At 34.8% G+C, this 18,250-nt stretch overlaps 1 protein-coding gene across 1 annotated transcript in view; it reads left to right on the top strand.

The window, feature by feature from the left end:
* Nucleotides 1-14,660, top strand: part of LOC146736260 (uncharacterized) — a 28,909-nt gene extending 14,249 nt beyond the window's left edge. Inside the window, exons 4-8 of the mRNA XM_085505236.1 lie at nucleotides 1,409-1,499; nucleotides 2,503-2,548; nucleotides 6,939-7,008; nucleotides 7,967-8,069; nucleotides 14,583-14,660. Of these exons, the coding sequence (XP_085361362.1) occupies nucleotides 1,409-1,499; nucleotides 2,503-2,548; nucleotides 6,939-7,008; nucleotides 7,967-8,069; nucleotides 14,583-14,660 (388 nt within the window). The remainder of the gene's footprint in view (nucleotides 1-1,408; nucleotides 1,500-2,502; nucleotides 2,549-6,938; nucleotides 7,009-7,966; nucleotides 8,070-14,582) is intronic.
* Nucleotides 14,661-18,250: the final 3,590 nt, after the last annotated feature.

Raw genomic sequence — 18,250 nt, 5'->3', positions numbered from 1 at the left:
AAACTTCACAGCTGTATATGGTGTTGATGACTTATGTTAGTTACTAGATACCTGAATATTGGGTCATGACAATAATATATTTTGACATGTGTTGCGAAGCCATTGCATTTTAACTACTCCGAGATTTCCACTTATATTGTCATATATTGATTGTAACGCAGTGTACGGCAGATCTTGGTGATTTGCATGTGAGATGTTAAAAATTCACTAAAATTTCAGAGTTTGTGATGTCATCTTCCGTTTACTGTGATTGTGACAGACACTTCACTCTACCTAAACATACTGTCATCCGAAGACCAAAATAATTGCGGACTAGTTTGCTATGCGTGTTATAAAAATGTTGCGTGATTAGAACAAGTTGGGAAAAAGCAACCTCAACTGGAGACATCAAAAGGCGGGGCTCGATCACATTGAATATAAATATGAGATCACGATGCAATTGCCTTTCAATTTATTTCATTCAATCACATAAATTGCTGTATAATAATAAATGGCAAAGTTATCTATTAAAGCATAATGTGTGTACTTCCACAGTATGAAATGTCAGGACATAGTCGATAGTATGTAAATGTGGGCATTTAATGAAACGATGCAACTTCGTAAACCAGTTCTAATCACGTGACGATCAAAAGTTGTGCACTGCACACCAGTCATTGATTTAGCTGTTACTGTTGCTGTTTTTTGTGTTTGCAACAATATGGTGGTGTAAACCAGGGCATAGCCATTAGAAAAACATGGCTGTGGTATTATACTGTGTCAGTTTCTTGTAACCCATAACAGATTTCTGTCAAAGGTGTGAGATTCATTTCCTGTAGATTTTTTTTTTGTTTAGTATGAAAGAAAGCGTGTACAGTCTACAAATAACCGCAATAGACAGAGTGGGGGTCAAGACCTAATATACATGATTCCGGTGGTTCTTATTTCTAATAATAATTGTACTTTAAAATAATATTCATGAGATATGTCTTCATCATAACCTCGTTAAAGTTATTAGCATATTGTGTACGCAGATCACATGCTTCGGATATTTTTTTCTGTATTCCACAATGCATGCATCATCTCAGTGAGGTCAATTGAAGTTTACATTTTACGCAAAGTAACTTTCAGCACCATCAATGAGGTTAGTCAATCAAACCTCATTGATTTTGCCGAACGTATTCAAAGCCCACACATAAGCAACGCTACCAGATATATATACACCAGCTAACAAACCCAGTGACTGCTAAGGATTTGTACACACTCCCACCATGTGCTGTAATATGCAATTACAATTCTGGTTTCCTCATAACTCTGGATCAGTGATGTCAATGACACTGCATGTTGTCATAGCAATTTGAATAAATGCTATCAAATATGACAATTCAATTTTCATTCTCTTTCAACTTAAAATTTTTTTTTTAATTTTCAGGAAATGCACATATCTTAGCCAAGAGGAATATGCAATTTTATTTAGTTGGATAGAACCAATGATAGCTGTTTGTACTAATTTATTCACCAAGGTAAGTTCCCAGAATCGATGATATGTTTATCAAATTTAAGACTGAAAAATTTTGGGTTTTCATCTCAAAAAACTTCTTGAGTTCAGTGTATTTGAGTTCAAAATGCATGAAATTAGAGGAAATGTTTTTTTACAATGCTGGTCACCTGACTGAGAAACCTGGTCACCTGACTGAGAAACTTAGTCACCTGACTGAGAAGCCTAGTCACCTGACTGAGAAACCTGGTTTTATTTTATGAAAATAAGGCTTAGAGAGAACACTACCCAGAATGCAATGTATTTTTCTTTGAACATCAAGTTCTGCTGGTTTTGTATCACTATCATTTTTCTACAAAAGGCTTTTTATATTGCTAAAGCACTTTAACATTATTAAAGGTCACATGACCTAAACTAGTGTTTCATAATTAACTGACTAGAAATGGTACCAATTTATCAAAATTGTAAAATTCAAGCTATGTTGATTACAGAAATATAGTTCAGAATTTCCTCCAGAGATGGAAAACAACGTTATGCAATCAATAATAAAAATATTGTGCATCAGTTTTCAATAAAAAATGTTTTCAGTAATTAGGAAAAGTCAATCTTACAATTTTCTGTCAGTCTTGTAGAGTATGATATACTGTATATGAACGACAGAGTAGGTGCATGTTTTTGCAAAATGTTTAAAAGTTTATCATAAAAGGAATGCCAAACAAAGGAATGAATTACAGTTTATTATGATAGTGTACATGTTTGTCAGGGATATTCATGTACTTGTTCTATTTATAACCCCATGTCTTGTTTTTCTGATGTGAAAAACACTCGGTTCCAAGTTGTTGATAGTTTTCCCCCATTTCCAGTCAGAGTTTTTCTGTTACTCAGATACAAGTTATTGTAACGTTCATTGTGTGTGCACTTGTTGACGTCAAGCGGCTGCAATAATGAACAGATACGAGTTGATTTGTTGATTAACTTGTTTTTTTTTCTTCTAACTTAACAATTAAGTTTTATTTATTTCTATACAGCTGCAAAGTTTAGTGTTGAACTGGGAGACTTGCTCCGTGTCCTTGGGTAAGTAACAATACATTTATTTCATCTTGAAATTAGAGGACAGTTTTAATTCTTATCATCATTCTATTCATAAGAGTCTTTTTTTACTGCAATCGAACATGACAAGTTGTAATTTATTTGAGGGTGTTTGAAAGTGTTTATGAGACACCTGGGTATCGGGGTAATGTCTGTGATCAATGAGGGCTGGATATCGTAATTGTTGTGAAGTGTTCTTTTGTCCTTGTTGATGGCCAGTGGTCATCATGTGACCACAGGAAAGTACACTAGTCTTGATTTTGTAAGGTGTACGAATTCAACAATTTCTGTGTTTTGATCTGATTGGTGGATGACTGTTGGCATGCCATCCAATTAGATGGCTCTGTGCAAATGAGGTTACTGCAATCCTGCGATTGCTTCATTGGTCTTGAAGAACATTTAACTGAAGTACTGAGCTACACTGAGACTTCACAGAGAACTAGCACACAGATTAACTGCGCATCATTAGTTTTTGATTGCCTAGTATTGTCAGAGATCTTTGCGTAAATTAGAATTAAATTAGAAAGTACCTGAATGTGTTAACAAGCAAGGGTTTGTTTATTTTTGCAAGAAGTTGAAAGCTTGTTTCAAGGCCAGACTTTTATTATCCCTTGTTTTGCGATTTCACCTAATAAGCAGGAGCCGAAAATGAAATAAAAATAAAATTTTATTTCAGCGTAGTTTCTCGTGCCCGCCGAACTTGTACGTGCTAAAAATTGCTAAAAAAAACTTATTTTTATCTTCAATTTTTTTCCGCCCACCACATAACAAACCCAAGTTGCATTTTCGTGGGTGTATCATGATGTATCATCTCGCGCAGATGAGAAACAAGGTTATACATGGAATAAAATTTTATTTCATTTCTTCTCTCCGATCAATGATCTCACTTACAATTCTTTGAGAATCACACAAATCTAATGGAAAAAAAGAATTAATTTAATTTTTTTTTTCGCCCTCCTCAAAAAAATTGCCTTATAAAAACTTGAGAAACAAGGAATAAAAAAAGTCTGGCCTAACGAATTTTAATGCAAAGATGAAACTTTCATTATGCCATTAGTTTAATTTGAATTTTGATTCAAAATTTCTAGGCTCAGGATGACCCACCCCCACCCAGCCATATGTCATACTGTAAAACCATTTATTTTCACTGACATTTAATTTCACATTTTTGATGTTTTGATCATATTCACTGTGTTTTAATTTCACAAATTTGACAAGAAAACAGGAGTTTTCTTGTTGTTTTACATGTTCTCGTAGATTTAATTTAGCGGATTTTACTAATCAGCGAAAATGGTGAAATTCAAACCCAGTGAATAATTAATGCATTTACAGTAGGTGATGATCTTTTGATGAACTGATTAACATATTGCTCTTTGTGAAATTTTTTTTTTACCTCAGACCCAAGTTTTGTGTATTTTGTTCAAAGGACAGAAAACTACTAATTTACCACTGTGTAATAAAAAAAATGAACTGACTGTTTCAAATTACATGTCTGACTTCATAGAGCAGTTAACCTTTTCATCACCAGACTTTCTTGCCCAATTTTTTCGGCACTTTTTTTTCTTTTTTTCTTATATTCTTCAGTATTTTTAGAAATGAACCCTAATTTTAGAGCCAACAGACAAAATTTGAGTTAATTTCGGATTTTACTCAAAAAATTTGGTTATTTTTGTCCTTATTTTCTGAAAGAATGTGCAGACTATAAACAGGACGATTTTGTGAATTTATGATGAAAAGTCAAGTATGGTTGACAGAACAGAAAATCAAGACTAGTTGCTTTACGTTCTATCTCTTTCCTTAAATATTAAGTATTTTCATCTCATTGGTGCAGTAATGTAAAATCTGTATTAGAAGCCACGGCTTCTATTAAAATGGTACAATGCAACAGAGTGGATGCGACTTCTATTAGAGCATCTACACATATAAGAAATGGTGAATTTTTGGTTCTCAATTGTTCAAAAAGAATGGGTGCTACTTCTATTAGGGATGCAGCTTCTAATACAGATTATGGTACTACTACAAAAACCCTTTGATCAATTTTTAGTCCCTTTCACAAAATAAACTTGCTCAACTTTTACCATACTTTTTTTGGGGGGGGGGGGGGCTGGGAATATTATGGTACACAAAGGATTAAAGTGCCTGTGAAATGGCTGCTATTTTCACGCCTAAAATTATCCATTGATACATAAATATTATGATTTTTTTATGTTTCTAAGCATGAATTATTTTTTTAAGTGAAAAAATGTGTTTTAAACTCAATCTACGGCAACTTTATTTTTGTGTATTTTAAAACAAGGCTCCTCATTAGCTTCTTATTTGCATACAGAAATTCCCCTTGTGACGTCAGAAGGGGAAGTCGCATGGCAGCTTGCATTGCCGATACGTGTAAATAAGGCCAATTTCTTCTGCAGTTTTCTCGTCTTTGACTAAATTTTCACTTATGTACTTGTTCGTCGAGGAGAAATGGACCATAATGAACACATAGTATCAATTTTTGTTGCATGGGGTCGAGTTAGATGCAAAATATGTTCGTTCTGGTGTAGCTGGTCACCGTGATCGTCAGCGGCGCACGTTTGTACACTGTCGCTGGACCAAATATATTTTGACGTCGGAATTATCTCGTTATTTAGCAGGTTACTAGGCATCAATCGTCTGAGTAAAACTTTCAAAATTAAAATAAAAGAGAACATATTTTGACATTCTAAACATTTGACCATAGTGATCACTATAAAATAATTTAAAAAAAACGACAAATCACAGTTACTAAATAAATGACAGCCGCGTGGAAATAAATTGAAATTTTGTTGAAATAGGTGAATAGGTGACGAGGGCAAGTGCGTTAAAAGCGGCGTTTAATTGGATAACAAAAATAATCAAGATCAACACACATACAGATAAATTCAGAGTGGATTCGAGTTAGCGTGATCCATGGCGTGATTGTCATAATAATAACATCATATTAAAACTTTATTTGGTGGAAACACATTGACCAAGCCCGGATTCTTAATTCAGAAATTATTACGCAGATCAAGCTGCAAGCATGGAGGTAAAAAAAGAACAGAGGTGTGAATTCGACATTCAACACAAACCACCAAACAATTCAGAAACTTTTAGCCTTCGAAAATGAAAACAATTAGCAGTGTGTAAGGGCTGTGTAATTTCCTGTTTGTCCAACGCTTCGTTTTCGTGTCGCTGTCAAAATTATTGCTACCTTTTACTTAACAGGGACTAAATGGTCTCTATAAAACGATAATCAGGATCGCAAAAAAGTCAACTCATTTGAAACACTTGCCGGACGTCTCGCTCTCTTCTGAAATTCGCCTCGGTGATCATGGTCCGGAATCTATTTCTTTCAAAAGTGTTGCGCCAGGTTTATGTTGTCGGCGTTTTTCTTTTAACCTAGTTTTTTTTTTTCATGGACGAGGACAGTTTTTCCAAAAAAGGAATCTGAGGTTAAGTGGCTTTCGTCCACTGATGTCGCACCTTCGGATCGATTAGAAACGTGTGAATACTTACATTATGACTATACGTTTCACTGCAACTGCCCACAACACAACATCTAAAAACTCTCTCTTTCAAAAAAAAGAAAAGAAAATAGACAAAAAAAGAAAGAAAAAAAACGCCGACTGAAAAATGTATATCGTTTAAAAGTATACTGAATGACCAGTGTTATTATGGCTCAGGGGTATGACTTCCTCTCACATTTTGGCATTTGGTGGTGGACTTTCGGCGAGAGTCGGAAATCTAGAAACAGTCGACCGTTTCAGGATAGGTGGGCGTGGCTACAACACGAGAAATATTCCAAATTTACTTGGATACAAGTAATCATTTTCAGCAAAAAAATCAATAACTGCCCATTTCAGTGGGATACAGATCTAAAATGGGAAACGTGAGGGTGGGCATTGCACAGGCACTTTAAGCAGGAGTTGCTCTCTGTATGACACAGTTTCACAAATCTTAAAATCTATGTTTTAAAAAACCTTGTAAGATGGCAGGTGTATGCAGGTTTAACTGATGAACACTTTGATGGCCATAACATTGAATCCTAACGTGTGTTTTTCATTACTACACAACATATTGGCTACGGAGTTTACGTACTGACTTAGGTGTCTCAAATAGACTGAGAAACATTTTTTTTATGAGAACACTTTTCTCACGAAATGGATTTTAATATGACATTGGCAGCTGATAGCCTGGGAAAGTTTACCATGTTTATTACCTTGACTGGCCAATTGTTCCTAGAGGGGGGGAGGGAGTATTGCTAATGATTGGGCTATAAATCATATACCTTGTACTTGAAATTCAGTGGACCATAACGTTCTCTTTATTTGTCAACATGTTTACGCTGTCACTTGCCTTTTTCAACTCTTTACAGAAACATTATTTAGCAGTGACTTGTTAGCAAGGTACGAAGATTATTATCTCCGCCATCCCTCCATACGAATGTAAGTATTATCTACCTCTAATATATTGATTTGTTCTATTTTTCAGTATGTAAAAATCAGTTATTCCAAGATGTGGTGTATTCTATTATTGTATGTGGGTAGGTCAGACCCAATTCACAAGGATGTGTTAAAAGTCATTAAAAAAAATGTTCGGTTCAATAATTTTGATTTGTTTAACTAATTATGTGCTGTGCTTTATCACTCTCCGGAATAGTTATTAGTAGTAACGAAAAATCCACTTTGTATAGCTTAATATTTTGAGGTTTTATTTTTAGTTATTTCATTAAATAGGTGAATTAAAACCCGGTTAATGTGCACATTCAACAATAAAATGAAGTTTTTTTCAGAAACCAGCTAATCTTAAACCTAGTTAATATCTCTGCAACATCAAATCCGCTGAAATGAAAACCTTTGTACAGTATTTTCCTTATGCACACAGGGTTACATATTATCTGATGTAATAGCGCCACCAGTGTTGAATAACAGAAACCTATATCTGTGTATGAGCACTCGTAATCTTTTACAGTCCATACATCAGTGAATAGGAACACTACCCTGTATCTAACACGTTGTCAACTATGAGTAACAATTTCGCATTCATACTATATTTAAAGTTGCATTCCACTGATTATTGTGATCACTATAAGATAAAATCAGTTGGCATGGCAACAAATCTTGAAACATTGGAGTATTGAAGTTAGCCTGCACCAAAAGTTATGGTGTTTATTTATCAAATTACTTTTCGTTGCTGTAATCAATCAAGGTCATATTTAGGTATAATGAATTCCTAAATTCAATTACATAATTCTATTACATAAGATTTCTCATGAACTCTACAAAATGCAAAGTCTGTATGATGCTTACAGAGGTCAGTGAAAAGTTTTCTACACATCATACAACAAAAGTCATTACTAGTATTATAAGAAAATTTCACCAGTTGTTTATTTTTTAAATTTAGGATTTTGAATGAGAGAAAACACAGTGACCCTGAATTTGCTGAGTTTTGTCAGCAACAGCGTGGTGCGGCCAGGCACTCACTGGATTCATTGCTGTTATTACCGGTGAGTACGTGGTGCATGATACAATAATACAGATATATGGCCTTGAGGTCTTAACATCTCAGAAGAGACTTTGTTACTTTGAGAATATATCTTCAAAAAATGTCCCCCTTTCGGGAAATTGTTATAGCAAATCTTAACAAATTTTGCAAAAGTAATTGCAGTTCTTAATATGCCCTCTAGAGGGCGCTGCCAAATGGCCTGAGTAAATTAACATGACTGTGTTTATATGTACATGTATTTTTATAAATTTTATTAGTCCCCGTTCGGACGCAGTCCGAAAACGGGGACTTATGTTTTGCCCTGTGTGCGTCCGTCCGTCCGTGCGTCCGTGCGTCCGTGCGTCCGTGATCACCTGTATCTCGAACATGCATGGACCGATTAAGTTCAAACTTCACTCATACATCACACATTATATGCGACATATGCACATGCATTTTTTTCATGATCCGATTAACGATAGCCGAATAGCGGCCATTTTAAGGCCGAAAATGCATCAAAATCGCACATTTTCACCATTCCGGACCCGGATCTCAGTTATGCATGGACGGATTTTGTTCAAATTTGGTACATACATTAAACATAATAGGACCTTGATGCACGTCATTTTTTTTTTTGGATCGGGTTCGAAATGGCCGACTGGCGGCCATTTTGTTTTAAAGAATTCAGTTCTGGATCCGTATCTGAGACATGCTTGGATTGATCGAGTTCAAACTTCACACACACAAGATACATCATGTCACAAATATGTATGTGCATTTGTTTCATGATCTCATTAACGATAGCCAAATGGCAGCCGCTTTAAGGCCGAAAATGCATTGAAATCGCACATTTTCACCATTCCGGACCCGGATCTCAGTTATGCATGGACGGATTTCATTCAAATTTGGTACATACATTAAACATAATAGGACCTTGATGCACGTCATTTTTTTTTTCGGATCAAGTTCGAAATAGCCGACTGGCGGCCATTTTGTTTTAAAGAATTCAGTTCTGGATCCGTATCCGAGACATGTCTGGATTGATCAAGTTCAAACTTCACACACACAAGGTACATCATGTCACAAATATGTATGTGCATTTGTTTCATGATCTCATTAACGATAGCCAAATGGGAGCCGCTTTAAGGCCGAAAATGCATTGAAATCGCACATTTTCACCATTCCGGACCCATATCTCAGTTATGCATGGATGGATTTTGTTCAAATTTGGTACATACATTAGACATAATAGGACCTTGATGCACGTCATTTTTTTTTTCGGATCAAGTTCGAAATAGCCGACTGGCGGCCATTTTGTTTTAAAGAATTCAGTTCTGGATCCGTATCCGAGACATGTCTGGATTGATCAAGTTCAAACTTCACACACACAAGGTACATCATGTCACAAATATGTATGTGCATTTGTTTCATGATCTCATTAACGATAGCCAAATGGGGGCCGCTTTAAGGCCGAAAATGCATTGAAATCGCACATTTTCACCATTCCGGACCCATATCTCAGTTATGCATGGATGGATTTTGTTCAAATTTGGTACATACATTAAACATAATAGGACCTTGATGCACGTCATTTTTTTTTTTCGGATCAAGTTCGAAATAGCCGACTGGCGGCCATTTTGTTTTAAAGAATTCAGTTCTGGATCCGTATCCGAGACATGTCTGGATTGATCAAGTTCAAACTTCACACACACAAGGTACATCATGTCACAAATATGTATGTGCATTTGTTTCATGATCTCATTAACGATAGCCAAATGGGGGCCGCTTTAAGGCCGAAAATGCATTGAAATCGCACATTTTCACCATTCCGGACCCATATCTCAGTTATGCATGGATGGATTTTGTTCAAATTTGGTACATACATTAAACATAATAGGACCTTGATGCACGTCTTTTTTTTTTTCGGATCAAGTTCGAAATGGCCGACTGGCGGCCATTTTGTTAAAGAATTCAGTTCTGGATCCGTATCCAAGACATGTCTGGATTGATCAAGTTCAAACTTCACACACACATGGTACATCATGTCACAAATAGATATGTGCATTTGTTTCATGATCTGCTTAACAATAGCGGAATGATGGCCAATTTAAGGCCGAAAATGCATCAAAATCACGTATTTTCACAATTCCAGAACCGGATCTCAGTCATGCATGGATGGATTTTGTTCAGATTTAGCACAATGTGTTGTACATATGCAGGTGCATTTCGGTCATGATCTGCTTTGAATGTATATGTCACTCAAATATGAACGGAACGGGGACGTGTCATTGACAATGACTTGTCTAGTTTCATATCATTCTAGAATATTATTGCTTAAATATTGTTGGTATTTTTGCTTCACGACACATTTTCAAAAATCAATCTTTTGTTTTATTGCCAGGATTCTTTTTTCAAAAAAGGTATAATTTAATATTTAATGTGTGATCCATTACCTATTACACTACAAGACTTTCAGGCCCAAATTTGTCTGCACTTTTTTTTTTAAAACAACTCATTTATAACATCATTACTTTTTATTCATTCTTTGTTTGATACAAAAAAATGTTGTTTCTTTGGTTTGCTATGAAATATATGTAAACTTTTTTTTTAAAGTTTATTTTATTGTGAATGAATGTTTTTGAACATTCGATCGCACAAATGGTGAAATCCCCTGTGATTTCTTAAACATGAGTTGACCTGCTATAGTGCCCTTTTACCTTTGAAGTCTAGAATGCCATAAACTTTATGGACAGTTTCCGAATATTAACAATCGCAAAAACAAAAAAACGCATTACCAGTTTGCATTGATTTTCATACATGTTGTTTTTAAAAAGACAATTAGGAACAATTAAAACGAATGAGTTTTAACAGCTTTCATTAAAATAGAAAAATGAAATGCATTTTACCTATTCGTGTGATAAATCAGTAAGTCTTTTCTATGGAGCTAACTCTGTCATATTCATAATCTGTTGTTTTTTTTTGCCTTGATTTGTTGCAAGCGATTGTCTTTTTATGTAAATTTTGCTTTCTGATGCCAAATGATACATTATGTATTCCATCTAATGTTTTGTAATCAATAATTTTTACTTAGTCAACAAGTTCTAACTGCTTGACCAATTTTCAAAACTGATTATTCAAAAGTACCATAGTCTAGTTTTTATCGTTAACCAAAACTTTATTTTATACTGAGTGAATGAATGAATGTTTTACTGGTCTTTAAAATATAACATATTTTGATTATAGACACAACTTTATCATTTACAAAAAGCTCATTAAACTTCTAATAGAGTAAACATGGTGCAAAAAAAAATGCACATGTACATTCTAATTTCCCGAAAGTTTCATAATGTTTATTTTTTGTATTATTCGTAAGGGCCTATAGTATGGAATAATACGCATTGGTATTGTTTGGAGTGTATGCATCATTAATTTCACTCATTGTATCATTGCTATGTATTTATGCGATTTAAAAGTCTCATTAAAAATTAACGTTGTTTATCATTGATATATCTTCTCTATAACTCCATCAACCAGAAACAGTTTCCATTCTTTAAACCGCAGCTTCGAACATAACGCTCGGTATCAAAAGATTTTTCGTCGTCTTATTTAAATCTGACTGCATCTTATTTCAAACTGACTGTACACGTAGGTACATCGACATAGTTATGTCAGTTATGTAGAAGTTACAATTCGTATAATGCTATGACGTCCTTGAAATCATTGATTATGACCGGCTGCCTGTCACAATCAATACAAGTCCATTCAGGCATCATCTTAATGTCCAGGGTTATTGGGTAATCAAAGTAAAGGGACTGATCAGGTCAATGTGCCATTATTGGTAATATTATGCTGTGTGAGTGTTGTTTTATTTGGATGCTTCCTTCCGTGTCTCCTGTTCGTTTTGTTGTCCATCGTGATCTCTAGCAATGTGTTGAGAGGCCATTGTGACAGACACGGTGCCGTCTTGTGTTCAATTCTTGGCAAGGTCGTATTTGTGTGTTGCCTTGTTACCTCTGGTGACTATGTATTGTTATTGTGTATTCCGCCATTATCATTTACACCATTGTGGGAATCACTTCACGTAGCACGCAATGTCACAATACTGTCAACCATTGTCCCAAATATTCAGTTTTATAACGTGATGGAAATCTTTAGAAAGAATACCAGTAAAGTTTTCCATAAAAATTTGAAAAAAAAACGAAAAAATGGGATTTAAAAAAGTTGTTCACTGAGTCCTGTTTTACTTTCAGAATCACTCCTAAATCTAAATATTATACTCTTGACACTACAAACTCAATTTTTCCTGAAATTTTCTAATGATGATGTCATCGTACAATGTATTCGTTAATTGGCTGGTTGGATCAACCGCAATAGAAATTTATAAATATTCATTAAGATGAATGGAATGGGTTTGTTGTGTGGTGAGTATATACCGGTACATACAATTTTAATACCATACTACAACTGTACATCCTCATTTGTCAATCAGTGTCACATGTCAATCGATAACTGGGTAGTGCTCCGAAACAATGCACGAACCAGATTGTGTGTGAATCAGCAATAACTATCTGTTCGCCCAAATTTGTAATTATCATTCAAAAATTAAACATATCTAATCCTGGTTGTTTTTATCTGCAAAATTACCTATCCTGTTTTCACATACATATTGCTTTTGAGTGCCATTCTATTCGATGAGCTATAACCACACAGTCAAGCATACTGCTGCTCATATTTTCAAGATATGAAAATAGAAATAAAAAGGACTCTATACAGGGTCCATAGCGTTGGGGAAATCCTTTGAAAGTCTTTGGATTTTTTGAGGTCTGGAAAGTTGTCTTTAAATCACAGAAAAAATATTAAAAAAAATTTGAAAAGCCTTTAAAATTTCTTCGTAGTTATTATGGTAAGGTAATTTGTTTTACCATATCCTCAGAACTTTGATGAGCTTTGATGATGATGTTGGCCTGAATTGAGGGTCAAAATGTCTTGGCGGGGGGGGGGGGGGAAATGCAAGAAAGTTTGGTGAAAGCTCTGGAAAAGTCTTGGAAATCATTTGGCTCTTGGTGCTATGGACCCTGCTATACTGTTAACATGGTAACATGGCTTAGATAAGGATGTTCTTAATTTCTTGACTGCGTCCGTCTCACCCATAACTGTGCATATCCCCATCCTTGTACTATTACCATGAAATACTGGGCAGTGTGCCCTACTTTATTCTCTAAATGGCCTCGCGTTACTTTTGATATACAGCCCTAGTTTTAACCTGAACTCTCAGATTTTTAATTTAATGTCTCATTTTTACAAATAGTCATGCATATAGTAGATTGACAATTCAAACATTGTATTAAAGTGACATTCAAAGCTGGAAATTAAAAAATATTCTTTGTATTCTAGTGGGCTACCAGTTTTAAGAGTTGGTAGTCCTATGGTATTATTGGGTCGTCATCGAGTTTAGTAGGTACTAAAGCAATGCAAGAAAGCATGACCTCAAAAAGATAATTGTCACATTGCCCAATTTGTGTAGAATACCCATGATTTTGAATTCATCAATGTATAAAAAACAAAAGAATAAATCTTTTATACTTTTTTTTTTCAATTCGAACTTCTAGAAATTTGGCCCAAAGATATGAATTAATAGTCTGTGTGTGTGCCTTGGGCACTATATGAACTGCTGTTAATAAATGGTTAACCTTATAAACCATCCAGTGTCTTATAGATTGTGTTTGTGTTTCTTAAATATTCAAATTAACAGATTAATTAGAGGAAGAGTGGCTAGAACATATGAACTTTGATTTGGATCAATTTTTCCTATGTTGTGAACATACTGATAAATACTTTATTTTAGCTGGAATTAATTTTAGTTGAAACAACATTTTGGATGTTTTGTATTGCATTTATTTTTCACTGAGTTGAATGTAAAACATAGGAGAAAATATATTTACACTGATTCAGCAAAAGTACTGAAAATAAATTCCAAGTGAAAATAAAGTACTTCACTGTAGTGGACTGTCAAAGTATTAATGTTGTGTCTGTGATTGGAAGTTAGTTTAGGGGGCAGCCATTTGAAGTCATGGGGGTGGCTGGAAGATTTGTTGAAAAAGTAAATTGCAGGCTAGAAAACCAAGCAAAAAAAAATGCATGCTATTTGTTTGCAGGGACAAAAACATGGCACATTTAAAACTTGTATAGATTACTGTAAAATCTGTATTAGAAGCTGCAGTTTCGTTTAAAATAGTTCAATACTACAGAGGAGATGGGGCTTCTATTATAGCATCTACACATGGTGATTTTTTAGTTCTCAATTGAATGGGTGCGACTTTTATTAGAGATGTGGCTTCTAGTTCACGTTACAGTAATAGACACTGATAACAAAAAAAATGCACTGCTGACACTCTTCCCCCCCCCCCATGATTTAAAAGATTCACCCCTTACAACAACATATATAAAACACTTCGTCCTCCCAAACTGTTTTATGACCTAATGTACCATACATTGTACATGATTACGAATATCATTTAATTGGCTCATTCCTCAGCTCCTGAGAGCGAGGTTATTTGTGGTTATGTTGGCGATTGCTGCTGTATCCGTGGAAGTACTATGGGAGATTGCATGATGGGAGTGAAAAGTCTTTTCACCAGTAAAACAATTTTAGAAAAGTGAAAACTAGAGTGACTTTGAAATAAAAGTTGATTTAAATATTAAATATCATGGAATCTGTATGGGATAATGAAGGGAAATTGAACGGGTATGAAAGGGCAGTAAATGTGGCCAGAATGCAAGGTCAGAATTCGGGGGTCAAAATACGTCACAATACATCCATCATAGCGGCTGTCAAGTGACAACTAAATATGTATGCGGTAAAATACCGGATTTGCAGTTTGCGTGAATGGCCGGGGGAAACAACTCATGCAAATTCTGTGCTTCAGTAACAGTATTTGCTATTTTTTGTGCAATGGAAAAATGCTGTAAAAGTAATGCTGCCAAAGGATATTTCGTTCTAGTAAACAAAACAACCTTGGGACGTTTATCTTGATAAATTGAGAAGACGAAAATCCCCTTGGGACAGTCCGTAGTTGTGAAACAATGGACATACTTCTCCAGGGTATCAAGGATATTTTTTGATTATTTGAAGAGGAAAACTACTGCTTTATGGAAGAGCAAAGTTCAATGGCATTGGCCACAGTAATTCTAAATCGATGTTGGTTTTCAGAGGTGTTACTTGGGTAGAAGTAATAGCATTACGATGTTTTCGAGTTTTTCGTTTTATGTCTTGTATCAATATACAATTGGTAGTAATGTATGGGGAGGTGAAATCACACCAAAATCATCAATTGAAGTTGTACATATAAATTATCTTCGTTTTTTTTCTTGGAGACATCCAAAAACATCACAACAATGGGCTTTTTAGGGTGAAATTGGACGTTACTTATTGAAGACTTTTATATGAAAACAAATGATAATATTTTAATCGTGTACAAATCTCGTCAAATCCATTATTAAAACAAGCTTTCCAAGAAAACAAAGCAATTAATAGTAAATGGTACACTAATATAGACTTCCTTTTGAATAACATCAACCAGTCTAACCTGGTCGAAACAATGAAATTTTAACAGCAAGGCAATTAAGACAAATTAAATAAACAAAATAATAAACATCATTTATATCAACTTAGAAAAGTGAATTACATAACGACAATCGATCAAAACAAAATGAAAACAAATAAATTAAGAACATACAGAGAATTAAAAAAGAATTTTGTTTTTGAAACTTACCTTGTTACCCTGCAAAATATTGAGATGCGCGAAAATTTTACTAAATTCCGCCTCAGTGACCATAACTTGAAAATTGAGACTGGTAAACACAAAGGAATACCCCTTGCTAATAGATTACGCAACCTCTGTGATCAGAATCAAGTAGAAGATAAAACAATTATCACCTATAACCCCGATAGAAATGTCTTATTTGAAATGGCAAAAACCAAAATCCAAAATTTTAAACATTTGTCACCAAAGACACAATTCATAGCATTGCTAAACAACAGTGGTCCAACACTCCCTGTAGCAAGGTACCTAAAGAAGTGTTTTGAAATAGGACAGCAACCCCAGTTACAATTTTCGTTCGCAGTTAAGTTTTGAATTTTGTTTTTCAATCGTTTTATAGTATAATAGCTTTGTCCTAATATTTTTTCTCTGTAATGTATTAGCTTATTTTTTATATTTTTTTTTAATTTTTTTTAATTTATTGATTTTCCTAAACCTTTTATTCTTTCTTAAACATGTGCAACCATTGCCAATCCCCCCGGGGAATGTGTAAGTGTTAATTATTATTATTTAATTAATGACCTCGTACATTAGTGATTGGCCTTGGCTACTAGGAAGAGTTTTTTTATAGAGGGGTGACTCGCTAGAAGTATTCGCCGTGACTCCGGACTTTTCATTTGGGTTTATACAACACTTACATTTTACTGTCAGGAAGGTTTAATGTCTTGTTTGTATTTGCACAATGTGAAAGAGGAGTTCATTGTCAAAATGTATACGGGTGCTTGTATGCGCGTTGAAACAAAATACAAAATTTGACTCATGTCACCAAACTGTGCAGCAAATCACAGATTTTCATTATTTATTGTTTACAGTTTTTCTAAATTTCAGTTTTTATTGTTCATAATTATTCACAGTAATAAAACAGTTTTCCGTTCTGAAACCATGTCCAGTTATTATAATTATGTACATGACAGCTTTTCCCACACAATAAAACAGGATTATATGTACGGATATGTATGTTTCATGGGTTAATAGGCCACTTCTTTGCTTCAATTCCAACTATATCTCTGGAAATATAATTTGCTGTTTATCATTCATATTTCGATATCTCACAATGTCTAGTAATTTTAACTAACTACTATTTCGTAAAATTTGCGTAGCCTTGATTCCACTCCTACATTGTCATTAACAGTGAAGGTTAATGCAGATATATTGTAAATTACACAGAGGTAACGCTACAATACATTTTCCTTTACATTGCCTTGTATTACATAACAGTCTTTGTGCTGAGGCAGTTATGGTTCACAACCATCACCAGTTCTCTTGTTAAGCTTATTTCTTCACAAACAATATTGACAGTTGCGTTGGTACTATTACAACAAAGAAATAAGTACACTCTGTCAGTGTCCTACCAAGGTGTCATCTGATGCCACACCAAGTGATACATCATACCATAGCAGAATGCCTGTATGTCTGTAACTGTTGATTTGTATTAAGCCGACACATCATCATCTGTCCTGCATGGCTGGTCATGTGAGGGTTTTGACGTCAGATGAGTGGACCTTGTTTCCGCTTAGTCAACCGTGGGTCCTACTCTGTCACTTTTTATTTTTTTTTTTCCCAGTGACCCTATTGCCTTGACCTTGGAGAGTTCATACCTGGATTAAGTTTTGAATTGGTTCCTCTCCTTCATCTGAATTTTACGCTGTCTTTGACTTTCCTCAAGCACACAAATATGATTTGACCATTGGTGTGATTACTCGTATATTTTTGGAATTTCTGTACCTGTTTTTTGTTAAAGAGCTGCAGTCGGGTCCCTTCATGTTGTAGTTGATATGAGACCCAAGGCGATGTACACAACATGTCTAAAATATATATATATATGTTTACATGAAATTTGAACATGCGTTGTGCACGTGTTATTCATATTATTTTATAATCTACCATAACCCTCCATACACTACAATATTTGCTCTATTAGAAGCGCATCTCCAATAGAAATGTATATATACCAAAAATTGCATGTTTTGTATTGATAATTTCAATATGACATATTTTGACCACAGACACATAATTGTGCTAAATTTTACCTTGTAACTAGCTATTTAAAAGTCCAAAGAAATAAACATGGGATACCCAGAATATAAATCTCAATTGCATTCATGTTTACTGATTTTCAATTCTGTTGTCTACCAGAGTGTCGGACATAATGCTATGAGTAAAATCACAAAGTTGTTGTTCCCTTAGAAACAAATTCTCATTTTTAGTCCCCGTTCGGACAAAGTCCGAAAACGAGGACTTATAATTCGGTCTGCGTCCGTGCATCCGTCCGGTGTCATATCTCAGAATCCCTTGGACCGATTCCGTTCATTCTTTGCATGTGCCTAGTACTTTATCTGGGACATATGCACATGCAGTGGTTTAGCGATTCGATTCAAAATGG

This window comes from Saccoglossus kowalevskii, chromosome 11 (assembly GCF_978046115.1).
Source record: "Saccoglossus kowalevskii chromosome 11, keSacKowa6.1, whole genome shotgun sequence".
NCBI lineage: Eukaryota > Metazoa > Hemichordata > Enteropneusta > Harrimaniidae > Saccoglossus > Saccoglossus kowalevskii.
This window is presented reverse-complemented; position numbering and strand designations above follow the sequence as displayed.